Below are 15,851 nucleotides of genomic sequence, written 5' to 3' on the forward strand. Positions count from 1 at the left end.
TTTTTTTTTTTCAATATTTGCAACAATTACATTATCAAATGAAATATTTTGGGAAAATAAAAAAAAATCTGATCAACGTTTCCGTAGATTACGGCACTTGAATAGGAAATTCCAGCAAATATGAGACAACTATGCTAAACGCGGCAGTATAGATGATACGCAAGTTTCGTCCTCTGGCGGAGAAGCCTGCGGCATCCACAAACAAAGATTATTAACATCCCTGAGGTAATTCACTTCTTACAGATGTGAAAATAGTGTTCATTCGCCACAGAACATTGCCTCTGGGAACACAATAGCTTTACGGGAAGTGTACTAGATTAGGGGTTTTGCTGAGTTGCCTGAAATGTACGATTTGGCAGAAATTGTGAATTGTTCCAACAATGTATATTGTAAAATAACAAATTTCAAATTTTCCTACCAAACAATATTGAATGCTTATTTGTTAACTACATGTTTGCTTAATTTTATGTTGTAGGAGTTAAAATATGACTCGATCAAATCAATTACTGTGCAATGCTGATTATAAAAAGACATCATCAAATTCATTGGATCGAATTCAGTTCGATGATTATTTGATGCAAACAAATTCCGATTCTTAACTGTATAGTGGGCCTATAAAAATTCAAACATAATAAGAGATCGGTTGAATCAATACTATGTGATACAATATCTTTGACAAATGAAATAAGGCTAATTCGCGTCGCTCATTTATAGCTTGAATGTCAATAAGCATACATCATGCCTTTTCCATTCTTTCAAAAATCTGCCATTTTAAAGTGAAAGTGGCATCCCAGACAACCAGAAGTCGCATGAAAGCTCACGTAAAAATTTGTTTATTCATACAAATTACATCAAACCCGCAATACATCCACCGTGTCAAATTGTCAGATTAATGAGTTCCCTCGCATAAAACGCTTGTTTTCTGGGTTCATTTGTACATTTTGTTCGTACACTCGTACAAAGTATTTCGAATCAATCCGTAGCAGCTGTCAAATCAACATATGTTATCATAAGTTAAGTCGCATAAGATCACAGGTTAGTTCGGTAAAACATTTACAGAACAAATTTTCAGAACACACCAACTTTCCACGACTTACCGTATAAGAATTAAATTACAAAGTCTCTCGGTTACTTACTTTTGTCTTTGAACAACCCTCTGAAACTTTATGTAAAATGACTGCAATGAAATAATTCCCTTACAGGCAAAATTTCAAGTTATTTCTAGTTCGTTATTAAAATTTCGGTCAATTCGGACTACCAGAAGCTGAGATACAACACCCCAAACTTGGGCATTTTGTATGGAAACACAGCCTTTGGTTACTAACTTATGTCACTGACTGTATATCGCTTCCACTTTTGTACGTAGAAGGCCTTTTCACGACATCTTATAAGTGAATTGTTGCACATGCCTTCAAATAATTTCGTTATACGTACATTTTGGTTGTCTGGGATTTGACAGCTAAAAAATTGGATCCGTTCAATTAAATAGGTGGAAAATCCGTTACAAATATGTATATGTAAAATGAACTAGTCTATGTCGGTTGACGAAATAAATAAATAAATAAATAAAACAAATAAAATAAAAAAAAAAAACAAAATCACGATAAGTCTCTTGGAAAAAAGTAGTAAAACATTGCAGATACCATCTGAATATCTGCTGCTGAAGGAATTCCTAGGACACGATTTTAAATCATTTTCTATTTTTGTGTTGTACCCTTCCAATGAAGAGGATAACCATTATTGTTGATTGAATTGGTTGACAAAACACAAATAATTTTCTGAAGTTTCGTGTTGACTGCATACTTTACGATTTGTTTAACCTTTCGGTCGTCACGCGAATTTTTGTAACGCGAATAGTCGCTCTGACCACTTAGAAAGATGGCGTCTTCGGCAAAGTTCTCAGCAGCCTGATCGCTTAGAAAAATGGCGTCTCCGGCAGAGTTGTTAAAGATCGAGATTTTGTAAAATAATGATAGTTCCTGAGCTTCTGAACAACTTTGCTGAAGGTGCCTGTCTAAAAAGTCAAGATCCTGCAGTATCCGCAAAACAAAATTTTAATGCTCACTAGCGCCGCCTTGTGGCAAAATATTCTATTTCATGCCTCAAATAATGATAGTTCTTGAGCTACTGAACTACTTTGCCGAAGACACTATCTTCCTAAGTGGTCAGGCTCCTAAGATATCTGCAAACAAAAGTTTCATGCAAACTAGCGCCGCCTTGTGGAAAAATTTTGAATCAACTAGCTCGAACAATGATAGTCCTTTACTTACTAAACAACTTTGCCGAAGACGCCATCCTTCTAAATGATCAGGATCCTGAAAAATTTGCAAAACAAAAGTAAAACTTCCATGCCCACTAGTGCCATCTAGCGGTCAAATCCCGAATTAAATGCGGTACCATCAGATAGCGCTTCACCTCCAGAACAACTTTACTAAAGACTCCAAGTTTCTATATTATCTGAATTTTGAGATATACCGATTTAAAACTGTGGTTTACTCGAACCGTATATAGTGCGATCATTATTATGCGACTTTCATGTACATTTGTTGATTTTACCGCATTACAAAGGGTCATACTGTAAATAAAAACCATCGAGTATTGTTCTTAAGAAGATTCTTAAGGAATACATTTTGGTTTGGTGTCGATAGATATCTTTGTTGCAAAATGATAGCGTATTAATCACAACTGTTGTACAAAGTACAACAGCGCGACAGGCCGAAGGTTAAATTATTTATTTGCTTAATAATCTAAGCAGGGGTTTTCGAACCATTCCTACGACGTCTCTACAGGAGTGGAGACCTCCGTCTGTATAATTTCCGATCATATTGAATAAAAATTTGTCACTGCACTGCAGATATTTGTGGAATGAATCATTATGTATCCTTATACACTTATTTCTCTTTACCCGAACCTAATTATTGTTTAAAACTTTTCACCGAGATTGGAATTGTTGAACGCTCAGCAAACATCTTCTCCGAAAAGATCCTAGCAAGCGGGCTGTCTGTTTGCTGTGATTCGAGAATTATTTTGAAGAAAATTAGCTAATAAATGTATTTTTTGCCATGATTCAGTTTGAAATATAGGTAAACGCGCACGCGGTGGTTTCAAAATATTTTATGTTTTCAAAATAGACAATAAGGCAATCTGAAGTTTAATCACTTTTATCTTTCCTACACACGCAAGCATATGGATTATTTTTATACGGAAACCGTTTCCGTATAAAAACAACAAACGAAAAATCCCATTTGATCTTGTTGCTGGAAAGAGAAGGGTGCGAGAGCCTGAACTGGACAAAATTTCCATGAGCCTATGCATGCTATAAAACGTATGACTTTTACTGTGCGCCCTGTTTTCAAATTGCCTGTGAGAAAGAGCGAGACAGCACCAACACACGGCGCACAGTAAAAGTCAATATAACAAAAGAATTTATGGCACGTACAGAGGCTCTAACGTTTTATAGCATGCATAGGCTTATTATCCAGCTTTTTACGCTCGCCATGCTATAAAATAGTTGATCTTCACTGAACTGGATATAGAAAATAAATCCTTTGGCTGTGAACCGTTTCACCAATTCGTTTAATTATTAGTTAAAATTTGACATTTAGATAGTTATTTTCTCCTCAAATGGTTAAATTCAACTTCGCGATTGACCCATATGAGCTTTGACAGTCGAGTAGTTGTTTCAGAACGAAGTTGACAGATGCTTAGTTATTCTCAAATTTACGGGAGCAGCAAATAACTTTCGAACTGTAAAGTTTAACCATGCTCCAGAGCAGGATTATTTTTACCCGTACGGGAAATAACTATCAAACTGTCAAATTTTAACTAAAAGTTAAACGAATCGGTGAAACGGTTCACAGCCTCAGTAACCCATCACTCACTGAAATAATTTTCACTGCCTTTTAATGACTCAAAAACTTAAATCTAATTCCGATTTGTATCATTTGTATAGATAAAGATTTAATCATTTAATCCCTATTTTTAGGTTTCATTTAAAACAAGTCCGCAATACTTTTTAAGCTGCAGACTAAATCATTGAAACAATATAGTGCTGTACAACACTTCCGTAAATCGAAGTAAACTCAGCCAAGGAATGGCTGTCTGGAAAATTGAATCGAATTTATCTTGCAAATTGAGATCTCTGCTACTGTGCAATTTGCACAAGATTTCGTAAGAACATCTCCCAGGATTTTGGAATAATAATATCCAGAGTTAAAATCGTGTTCAATATTACGCCAGACTCTAGCTCTGGATTCTAAGAAAAATTTTGTTATAAAATCTGAGAGAATGATGTCCAAGATTTTTAAATTATCCTCTTTAAAATTCTGTGAGAAATCTATGTAACATTGCATGAGAATCTCACCTGATATTATGAAGATCTCGTCAAATACCTTGTTAATATATAGTTCCGAATTTTGTAAGAATATTGAATAAGAATATTAATGAGTTTGCGAGAATCTTCTTCACATTAAGTAACAATTCCTAAGATTAAGTGAGAATCGTGAGCTGTAATAAAAGTTCTTGAACTCTGTGAGAATTACGGCCCGGCGACATGCTGTGTATATTCCTTCCTTTGTGTAAATCCGACAACACTTATAACATGATTCTGTGAGACTCCATCCTATGATTTAGTGAGGATATGTTTGATCTATTTGATCCTTTTTTTCAAAAATGTAAGCTTTGGTCTTGCGAACCTCAAAATGCTAAGCCGCGTCTTTTAAATATTTGTTCTTGGAGTTGTTGTGAGTTATGGTCAACCAATTTTTGTAAACCTAAAATAAAATGAAGAGTTCTTCATTGTTAAATATAACGAATTAAGATTTTTTCCGCTACTCCAAACCTGAGAGAGAGGAGACAGCTCACTGAAAGTTGTCACGTTCTCTTGCCTTATTTGACCGCTTTCTTTTGTTTTTGCGTTGTGCACAACGATGAGATGAACTTATTTTGGTCAAAATTATATTTACTTCTTGTTGTTCACTATGAAAGAGGGTTTGAATAAAAAAAATCACTAGCAGTTTGCCAACACGTAACCATATTTAGTAATTTAATGTGAAATCGTCGAAAAATACCTAGAAATTTTAATAAAGTTTGCTTGAATTTTGACGGTTTTTCGCATGTGTTGTTTTCCACTGACAGTTGGTGACAGGTTCCCATGTGTTTTGGGAGCTCACAATCTGATGTATCCTTTCTCTCAGATCCAAACAACATTTTCATTTGATTGACAGAAAAAAAAAACAATGAAAATAAACTGTTTGTCAAGGCATGCTGTGGTTGTATTTCCAAGATTCAGTTCAGTGGTGGTAGTTAGCTTCTATCAAATACTTTATAGCATATTGTTTTTATGGCGAGCGTAAAAAGCTAGATACAAAGGACATGAGCCTTTGTACGTGCCATAAATTCTTTTGACTTTTACTGTGCGCCGTGTGTTCAGGTCCGTCCCACTCGGGCTCAGGTTAGGTACCACTTCTAGTACTGCATTTGGTCCCTCGGTAGTGCAAAAGGTACCCAAGTTTAACAGATCGTAGTAGACTTTTCGCGGCATTCTAGATCACCTTATCAGCCATAAAATTTTGGGCAACTGCAAGGGGCATGGAGGTCCTTAATTTGTCTTTGGTGTGTTGGTGCTGTCTCGCTCTCTCTCATGGGCAACATGAAAACAGGACGCACAGTAAAAGTCAAACGTTTTATAGCATGCATAGGCTCATACGCGACAAACGGTAAAAATGCGGAGAATTTTTCGTTTGACGAGAAGTTTTTTTTTCTGACTGGGGCAGGAATCGAACCTGTCCCGAGCACTCCATAAAAGAAACTGGCTACTTAAGTTTCTTCTGGAACTCATTGCTTCAGACATAAGTTTCTTCGAGAATTCCTGAATGGGATACTTGACATGCCTTTTAAGAAATTCCTTAGACAGATTTCTGAGTATTCTTGTAGAGATCGCTGACAATCATTGAATAATTTTTGATTAGATCCCTGGTAGATATCCAAGTTTTTTGATTTTCTCACGACCAATTTTTAAAAGATGTATTCCGGAAATGGGAAAGTTCTTGATTTCAAAGAAGTTGATTTCGATTTGCTCTTACAATAATGTTATTAATAATACTGTTGAATATCTAACTTATTTCTCATAAACCGATTTGTAGATTGATTAATTTATTTTGACAACACGATACAATGTTTGAACCGGTCATCAAGTTTCTGTTTTGTAGGTTTGTCTTTCTAGATCACATTTAGATTGGTTATCAGGGTTGGAAAAAATCTTGAAATACACTCTACAGTAGTCAAGCAAAGTCAATCACAGTCAGCAAAGCCTGTGAAACTCACGCCCTCGGAGGGAGGCACCGATACTACACACGAAATATAAGACAACGTTATTTTGAACTGCAAGATAACTCCAGTTTGCCAACAACAATCAAGGCAGGCTTCGAGAAAATCGGTAGTTTCTGTTTGTTGTGCCTCTTCGATCTTTCCTGACAAACATGAAAAAAGGGCCACAGTTTTCTATGCACTAAATATGAATTTTCATTGAAAAATGTAGAACGATGCGTTTTTCAATGTTTTATGTTCAATCAGATCAAATGGTGCTCACGTGACTTTACTTGCGTTATGTGCATGAATTGATTTTCATTCGATTTTTATCACTTTTGAAGAAATACGAAAATGTGTTTTAATCAGTTACGCGCTTTTTTCATGTTAGTCCAATGTTTGAGATCTGGGCTCACAGTGACAGTTCGTGACAGCGGAATCTCGGCTCACTATGACGTACAGAAATTTTATATTGGTTTATCCCTCCCAGCTCACGCCCATCGCTGCTGTAGGCAAAACGCCTTGAAAATACCAAAACACCCGTTACTAAGGGCAACCCAAAATTACAGTAGAAAAATGTTCTATTTTCCGCATCATTTCCGACATTTAGAGCCTCCAATGACACTTATGATTTAGAAAATTCATGCACCCAACATAGGCTACTTGATGAGATTCACGATTTTGAACTACTGTAGTGAGATTTATTTTCGCGAAATTCAAGCCTACTACTGTTACCATTCCCAGCACTCTTGGTTGGGGCCTGGGAGGGAGGCACCGATACTACACACGAAATGTAGAACAAAGTTTGTTTGAACTGCAAGATAACTCCAGCTTGCCAACAACAATCAAGGCAGGCTTGGGAAAAATCGCTAGTTTTCTTTTGTTGTGTACTTTCGATCTTTCCTGACAAACATGGAAAAAGGGCCACAGTTTTCTATGCACAAAATATTAATTTTCATTGGAAAAAGTAAAACCATGCGTTTTTCAATACTTTATATTCAATCAGTTGAAAGGTGCTCACGTGACATTACTTGCATTATGTGCATGAATTGATTTTCATTCAATTTTTGTTACTTTTGATGAAATGCGAAAATGTGTTTTAATTAGTTACGCGCTTTTTCCATGTTAGTCCAATGTTTGAGATCTGGGCTCACAGTGACAGTTCGTGACAGCGGAATCCCGGCTCACTATGACGTACAGAAATTTTGTATTGGTTTCTCCCTCCCAGGTTGGGGCGTTCCTCAGCCGAGTAGTTAAAGTCCGCGGCTACAAAGCAAAGCCATGCTGGAGGTGTCTGGGTTCGATTCTCGATCGGTCCAGGATCTTATCGTAATGGCAATTTCCTTGACTTCCCTGGGCATAGAGTATCATCATACCTGCCACACGATATACGAATGCGAAAATGGCAACATTGGCAAAGAAAGCTCTCAGTTAACCGTCGGACTGTCGCGCTGCTGTACTTTGTACAACAGTTGTGATTTATATGCTATCATTTTGCAACAAAGATATCTATCGACACCAAACCAAAATGTATTCCTCAAGAATCTTCTTAAGAATAATACTCGACGGTTTTTATTTACAGTATGACCCTTCATAATGCGGTAAACTCAACAAATGTACATGAAAGTCGCATAATAATGAACGCACTATATACGGTTCGAGTAAACCACAGTTTGAAATCGGTATATCTCAAAATCCAGATAATATAGCAACTTGAGGTCTTTAGAAAAAATGTTCTGGATGTGAAGCGCTATCTGATGGTACCGCATTTAATTCGGAAATTGACCGCTAGGTGGCACTAGTGAGCATGGAAGTTTTACTCTTGTTTTGCAAATATATCAGGATCCTGATCACTTAGAAGGATGGCGTCTTCGGCAAAGTTGTTTAGTAAGTTAAGGAATATCATTGTTCGAGCTAGTTGATTCAAAATTTTGCCACTAAGCGGCGCTAGTGTGCATGAATCTTTTGTTTGCAGATATCTCAGGAGCCTGACCACTTAGAAAGATAGTGTCTTCGGCAAAGTAGTTCAGTAGCTCAAGGACTATCATTATTTGATGGAAGAAATAAAATATTTTGCCACCAGGCGGCGCTAGTGAGCATAAAATTTTTGTTTTTCGGATACTGCAGGATCTTGACTTTTTAGACAGGCAGCTTCAGCAAAGTTGTTCAGAAGTTCAGGAACTATCATTATTTTATAAAATCTCGAACTTTTAGGATTAAATAAAGAAATAATTTAAACTACTGAACAACTCTGCCGAAGACTCCATCTTTCTAAGTAATCAGGCTCCTGAGATATTTGAGAAAACAAATGTTTTATACACACTAGCGCTGCCTGGTGGCAAAATTTTGAATCAACTAGCTCTAACAATGATAGTCCATAATTTACCGAGCAACTTTGCCGAAGACGCCATCTTTCTAAGTGGTCAGGATCCTGAGATCTACGATACAAAAGTTTCATGCTCACTAGCGCCGCCTAGTGGCAAAATTTCGAATTTCTTGGCTAAAATAATGATAGCCCTTGAGCTACTGAATAACTTTGCCGAAGACGTCATCTTTCTAAGTGGTCAGACTTCTGAGATATTCGCAAAACCAAGGGTCTTGTACAAAGTACAACGCGCGACTACTCGCGTTACAAAAATTCGCGCGACGACCGAAAGGTTAATAACTGTGGAAGTGCTCATTGATCATAAGCTGAGAAGCAGGCCCTGTCCTAGAGAGGACGTAATTCCAAGAAGAAGAAGAACTATTGGTTGTGTCCTCGTTGTTTGTGATTGCTTACCTGCAGAACGGATAACAACGATTTGTCCACATCCTTAAAACAATTGTCTTAGATCCAGTTTTTAGCTTTGTGTTGCACACGTTTTATAGATATCTTTCTTTTACGGATCGATCCATATAGCACAGTGAATAATGTACGCATTTGCATATTTCAAAAGAGAACATACAACTTTCATATGCCAAAACAAGGCATTGAAATTCATTGATTGTACCAGTTCGTCTGCTGCATTTGCACTATCTTATGATGATGTTGTTGATTGAATATTCGTGTCACACCACTTGTGTACCGTAGTACCGGAATCTCTTCGCGGACGTGCCCGATATCTACACGCCTCCAGTGTGTTATGTTTTCAATTGGAAATTATCATTTCTTCTTCTTGGTTTTCCGTTCCAACTGAGACAGAGCATTTTACGCAAATTATTGACCTATACTACACCAGGCCCGTCCCGCTCATTATGTGTCCGTCCGACATTATGTCCCGCTACTGTGCGATTATTTACCGCGACTATCTTGAAACCCTCCAAAAATAACGCTTGTAGATCTGAAGAACAGTACTTAAAAAGGTTAGGATTATCTTGAATATCTGTTGCATTCAAAACATGGCACAGCCTAACTATATGATCTTGTATGGAAATTATCCTAGTTTGCAAGATTCTGAAAGATCACTTGTTACATTTGTAGATCTGATGACTTATAATCCAAGTACCTAGCTCTTGAAATATTTTAAATAGTGTTTGAACTCATACTGGTACTGGTACTGGTCACCATTTTAGATCTGAAGGTCTGTACTCAAAGAAGTTCTTGAATAACCTTAAGCGGTCGTTGAACTTAAAAATTGGCGGAATATATTTTCATGAGCTTATATGAGTATAAATGTTGTTCATAAACCTTCGAGAGATCACTAGTTACGCTAGTAGATGTGAGGGCCTGGTTCTCGAGGAGTTCTTGGCTAACCTAGATCACCAAGACAAAATCGCATACAGCTGACATAGCTTTACATAGGCATAGTCAAACAAGTCTTGTGTTTGGTACATTTAATATTTAATAGTTCTTGGACCGACCGGGAATCGTATTCAATTGGATTACTTTAAGTCATTTTTTTTTCAGATTGGTACGTTGTTCCTTCATTAGCCAATTAAATGACTTTTATTGCAAACATACAGAATGGCAATCAATATAACCATTTAAACCTTGCTAATATAAAAGCTATCAAAACCATCTGCCTAAATACCTTCTTCTTCATCCATTGGATGGTGGCAATTTTAATAGCGATCAAGAGTAAGACAACTGCACAACAAAAACGGATTGTAGGTATAGTTTGTAAATTTGCACTGCTGCTGCAAGTGAGAAAACCATACTCACTAAATGCGATCGAAGTGGACGAGTGCGAAACTACTTTCCATTCATTGATGAAAAACAACCAGGAACTGGTTTTGCAAGTTTTTATCTCTTTCGATACAGCTGTTGGGTGGTGTAGTTATTATCCCTATCGTCGGAATAGAGCTTCATTAATTGTTCGAGCAATGCTTCGGTGTATTCTGAGTAGTATGCAACGTAATTGGCAGTGAATGTTTTCTCATACAGTTTTTTTGTATTGTATAAACTTCTGATTGTACTTACTTTACTTTGTATTGCATGTTTACTTCCCGTAGTACTTTGCGATGGTTTCTGAAAAGGAACAGAACAAGATTGATTAGATCTAGTAAATATTTTATTTGAATTTTTATTATGTTTTTTGCGCACTGAAAAAAAATCTGCTAGTGGCTATGCTCTGATGATTGTTGGAGTATTCAAAATATCTTCAGGATTTGTTCGAGATTTTTTTTGAAAGATTTTTAAAGACATTCATATTCATTCCTTTTGAAATTCTTCTTGTAATTTCTGGAGGATATTCAAAAAAGAATTCCTGAACAAATCCATAGATACCTGAAGTAAGATTAAAAAAAAATAAATAAATTTCTAAAGGAATATTAGAAAAAAAAAAGATCTGGGAGATTTGTTCCAAAAAAATATTTATATTTTCTTTTAATAACTTCCTGGAGTAATGCCTATAGAAACAGTCGATATTTGGAGAGATATTATTGGAGAAATATCTGGAGGGATTTTTTCGCATATTTTGGTAGAAAAGAAATGATTTGAATTGAAATGAATTGATAGAGAAATCCTTAGAGAAAGTTCTCCAAAGACATCTCCTATAACACTGTGGAACACGTTTTTGTCACAAGAACCAAAATACAGCTATTTACTAAATTAGGGGTTAGCACGTCTAGTTTTTAAGTTAACTGTTGAAAATTCAAAATTTGTCTATTTCAACCAACTTGCATACAAGTTTGTCAGCTTGTATGACAATTTATTTAATTAATTTGCCACAGAATTTATACTTAATGTGTAACACAATACTTATCAACAAATTTTGTAATATTTTCGATGGTAAAATATTATTTTTTGGTGGTTCAGAAAAGTATTGTATTTTGCCATATAAGAGAAACGACGATTTGTATATGGAGGCTGCAAGCATGTTAAAAAAATCGATTTAAACTATTTTTTATCGTGCAATTTCAACTAAATTATATCTAAATTGAAAGTTTAAGTCCTATTTTGCCTGCTTGGTGGATAATATCACAAAAAAAAGATAAATCATACTTTAAATCTTATGTAAACATCAATTAAACCAGTGTTTCAAACAACTTTAGCGACCTGTAGCTAAAAATTGTGACGTGCTGGAATATTTCTAAGAGTGGCATCAGATTCAGCAATCTAAAATCTACCATAGACGCATAATTTGATCCTTGAGACACGCAAAAAGGTCATTTTTGTTACCTTGTGTAATTCCTTTTTAGCTATTTCCAGGAAAGCTAACATAGATTGACAACTACCGAAAAACTAAACATTACATATACTTTGGGGCTGTCCATTAATTATGTAAGGGTTTATGGGGGGAGGGGGGGTTTGAGATTTCTTACGCGCCATATAATTTATTTTTAATTTTCATACAAAAAATCTTACCATGGGGGGAGGGGGGGTTGAAAACCCCCAAAAATTGTCTTACGTAATTAATGGATCGCCTCTTTGCAATTAGATTAAATGGACAAATTTATGTGAAGTTTGCGAAAAAGTTACACGTCTTCTCGGTGAGAATCAAACTCACGACTCCCTGTTCTCTAGATAGGACGCGTTACCCCTGTTACTGTTTCTGCTATCATTGAGAGCAAATTGATATCGAATATAATAATGATAAATTGATATCAAGTTATGACATCAACTTGATGTTGAAAATAGGATATGTTTTCGACTGTGCTCACCAGTCGTTTTCTATAGCTAAGTTGCATGTCTGGGCAAAATTTTTGTGCATCCAAAGTCCACTAATTCAAAGGAAATCTGAGATATTTAAACACGTTATCATTGGCCGTGATTATCAAAAGCAATATATCATCAAAATTTGGTTCAAGGTTGGTTTGTTTAGTTATTTGGAACCTCTTGGTGGTGTTTTGAATGAGAAGATAAGCGAAATTTGTAGTTATGCCCTTTTTGAGGTGCAACTATTGAAAACATTAATTATAAATAGATTTATTAGGCATTCTAATTCCGTTAAGCATGTTAAAATGTTTCCAATGATACATTGCAATTACATATCGTCAAAGTCTTTCACAATAGGGTCCTAAAGCCCTGTCCCAATTTTAGTACCAAACGCTTGAGTTTAGGGCAGAAACACATGTTTACTCAATTTTTGAATGATTTTCATTGGTTTAAGTACGAAAAACATTTTTTTATGATTTTTGAGATTTTGTCACACCCCTTGATTTAAACTCAATTTTTTGGTATATTTTGTTTTTCGTGTCCCTTTCGAAATGTCAGATAGGAACAACCCCAGTGTTAAAACTATAAGCCCTGTGGCATTTTTGTCGAAAGAGTGTATGTCAAACATGATCACAAGTGTCAAGGTTCATATTTGGAACCATTTTTAAAATTTAAGTTTAAAAATGTTATAGCCGTCATTTGAGCTGGAAAATTTGCTAAAATAGTTGCAAGAACATGCTCTTCCGTATTATTAAATAAAAATAAGAATTCATTAAACATTTTAGGACCCAATTGATTAATTTTTCAAAGGCTCAAGTGCTGTAAGGAATACGAAGCCATTTTTGTGTCATTATTAATAAAATAATACCCCCTGGGATGTTCCAGCTAACTTTGTACTGCACCAGAACTTAAACTTCAATTGCTGAGTAATGCACTATTGTCCAAAGTATCCAACTCTAGACCACTGTTAATACTTTTGTGATTATTTGTAGCATACATCACTACATTTAGATTATTCACAATTCATCAATTTTAACTTTGGGTTTCCCGGTCTTTTCGATTACACAAACACGTAAGAGCCCTGGGTAAATACAATAGTAAAATAATTGTTTAAATCAATCAACTCATTCTCAAGCTAACTCGTTAAGAGAAAGTTGCAGTACTTGAAACACGCTTAATTAATAACACTTGCAGAGCTTAATGTTGCATGTCTTCTTTAAAAATTAAAACTCTCTTGAGAAGATTCTATACCTTAAGGCAATTTTGAGTTAAAGAAAATTGGTTGGTATTGCACTGACGTAACTGAAAAAGTATCAGCATTCTTTCTGTACGTCAGCGCATTTAGTGATACTTTTCCACATCAATATGAACTTTGCGAACTGAGTTTTATCACTTTGAAATTGCGACCTGAAATGTCAACATGGCTACCAAAACGAATGACGGGCTATTGGCCTTAACCCCGATTTCAATTTACCCGACTGTCATCACCCTGAACGCACTATTACGCTGAATGCTATTGACCCGAATATGTAATTACTTTGAATGACATTGTCCCGTGATAATGGAATTCGAAGTATTGCCATTCTAGAAACAGACACTCGCGGTGACGGTCTTCAGGTATTCGGGTAATGGAATTTAAAGTTAAGGGGTATAATTTTAAAAAGTTGTATAAAATATGATGAAAATCTACGTAAATTCCAGTTTTGGTTACCAGAAAATCGTGAATTGTTCTGTGGCTTTGTTAAGTACCTCCTGGTCTACCTACCATAATATGGTTTGAATCCTGCACAAACTGAAGATTAATATTTTAACTATTATTTTTTTACGATCGCAAACTGTGATTGTGAAGTAAATAAAGTATCACCAGCTGCCATGACCCTTAACAGACGAAAATATCATTTTTTAGCGATCTTAGCAAAGTTTTCAAACTGACAAAACAAACATTCAAAATTAAGTCCTGTAAATGCTACGATGAACACAATAATAACGGATGTTCTAAACTTTGCATTATTTTCTCCCATTTGAGATTCTGCAAAATTCTTCAAAGGATTTCTCCAAACATTTCTCAACAAGGGATTTTATCAGAAATTACTCCAATAAATCTTTCAGGGATTTCTTCAAGAGTTCTTCGAAGAACTTCTCTCCTGAAGATTTTTTTGGAGAAATTCCTGGAGGAACCTCTGGAAATAAATATAAAGAAATCCCTGTAGAACTTTATGGAATTCTTGCAGGAGTTTCTGGAGGGATACCCGGGAAAACTCTGTATGAATTTCTGATGAAATTGCTGGAGAAATCTCTTAAGGAATCTCTGTAGAGAATTTTTTTTTGTGGAAAAGACCCCAGAAAAAAATTTAACGGATCTCTGAAGGATTAGCTGGGTAAATTTTCGAAGGAATTTCTGAAATCACCTTGGTAAATTTCTAAAGGAATCCGTGGAGGCATCTCTTGAGGAATCCCTGGAAAAAATCCTGGACTAATCTTTGGAGAAGTTCCTAGAAAAATCTGGACATTTTGCTCGAATCTCTAGAGCAATCTTCTGAGAAATTACTGTAAAAAAATATTGTGAAGAAATCCTTTGAATAATCCTTGGAAAAATTTCAGGAGAAAACCTCAGAGAAGTCACTGAAAGAATTTATAAAAAGATTTTAATGGAATTTTAATGGAATCCATGTGAAGATTTTCTTGGAGAAATCCATGCAGAGGATTTCCAAATTATTCTTTAAAAAAAATTCCTGGAAGGATTTCTGGAGATTGTTTTTTTACTTGGAAACTGGAAAAACATAGAAGGAGCTCTGAAGAAATTTTTCTTTTGCAATCATTCTGGAACAATTCATGGAGGAAATGCTGAAGAAATCCCTGGAGGATTTAGTTGTTGGAGAAATTTTGAGGAATCACTAGCATAGGGATTCGAAAGAATTTGTGGAGAAATTTCAGAAGGAATTTCTGAAGAAAGTATTAGAGACATCCATGTGATTTCCCAAAAGTGATCTCTAAAATTTTCCTAGAGCTAAACCTAAACCGGTCCTAAAATTATGATTGCGTTCAAATTCCTGTTCTAAAATGGAATTTCTCCAAGGATTACATAAGAAAACCCTCTACATGGACTCTTTCGGGAAAACCTTTACATGAATTCCTCAAGGAAAATCTCTTCACGGATTCTTCCAGAGATTTCTCCAAATATTTCTTGAGATATATCTCCATAAATTCTTCCAAGGATTATTCCAGAGATTTCTTCCGAAAAATTTCTACAGGGATTTCTCCAGAGATCTCCCCTCTAAAATCTCTACAAAAAATCCTCCAGAAATTTTTCCGAATATTTTTCCGCGAGATCTCTACAGTGATTTTTCTAGAAGTTACGGAAAAATATCGTGAAGAGCATGATTCGTCGGTTTTCTTGTCAGCTTGCATATGTCGTTTTTTTTTGTTTCAACCAATCGCTTATTGCGTAGTTAAATATGCGTAGTGATCG

General features: G+C 35.6%; 1 protein-coding gene across 1 annotated transcript in view; it reads right to left on the reverse strand.

The window, feature by feature from the left end:
* LOC5571483 (ras-GEF domain-containing family member 1B) overlaps nt 1–15,851 on the reverse strand; it is a 172,107-nt gene that overhangs the window by 147,669 nt on the left and 8,587 nt on the right. Inside the window, exon 2 of the mRNA XM_021848584.1 lies at nt 10,706–10,753. Coding sequence (XP_021704276.1) covers nt 10,706–10,753 — 48 coding nt within the window. The remainder of the gene's footprint in view (nt 1–10,705; nt 10,754–15,851) is intronic.

This window comes from Aedes aegypti, chromosome 1, assembly GCF_002204515.2.
Source record: "Aedes aegypti strain LVP_AGWG chromosome 1, AaegL5.0 Primary Assembly, whole genome shotgun sequence".
NCBI lineage: Eukaryota > Metazoa > Arthropoda > Insecta > Diptera > Culicidae > Aedes > Aedes aegypti.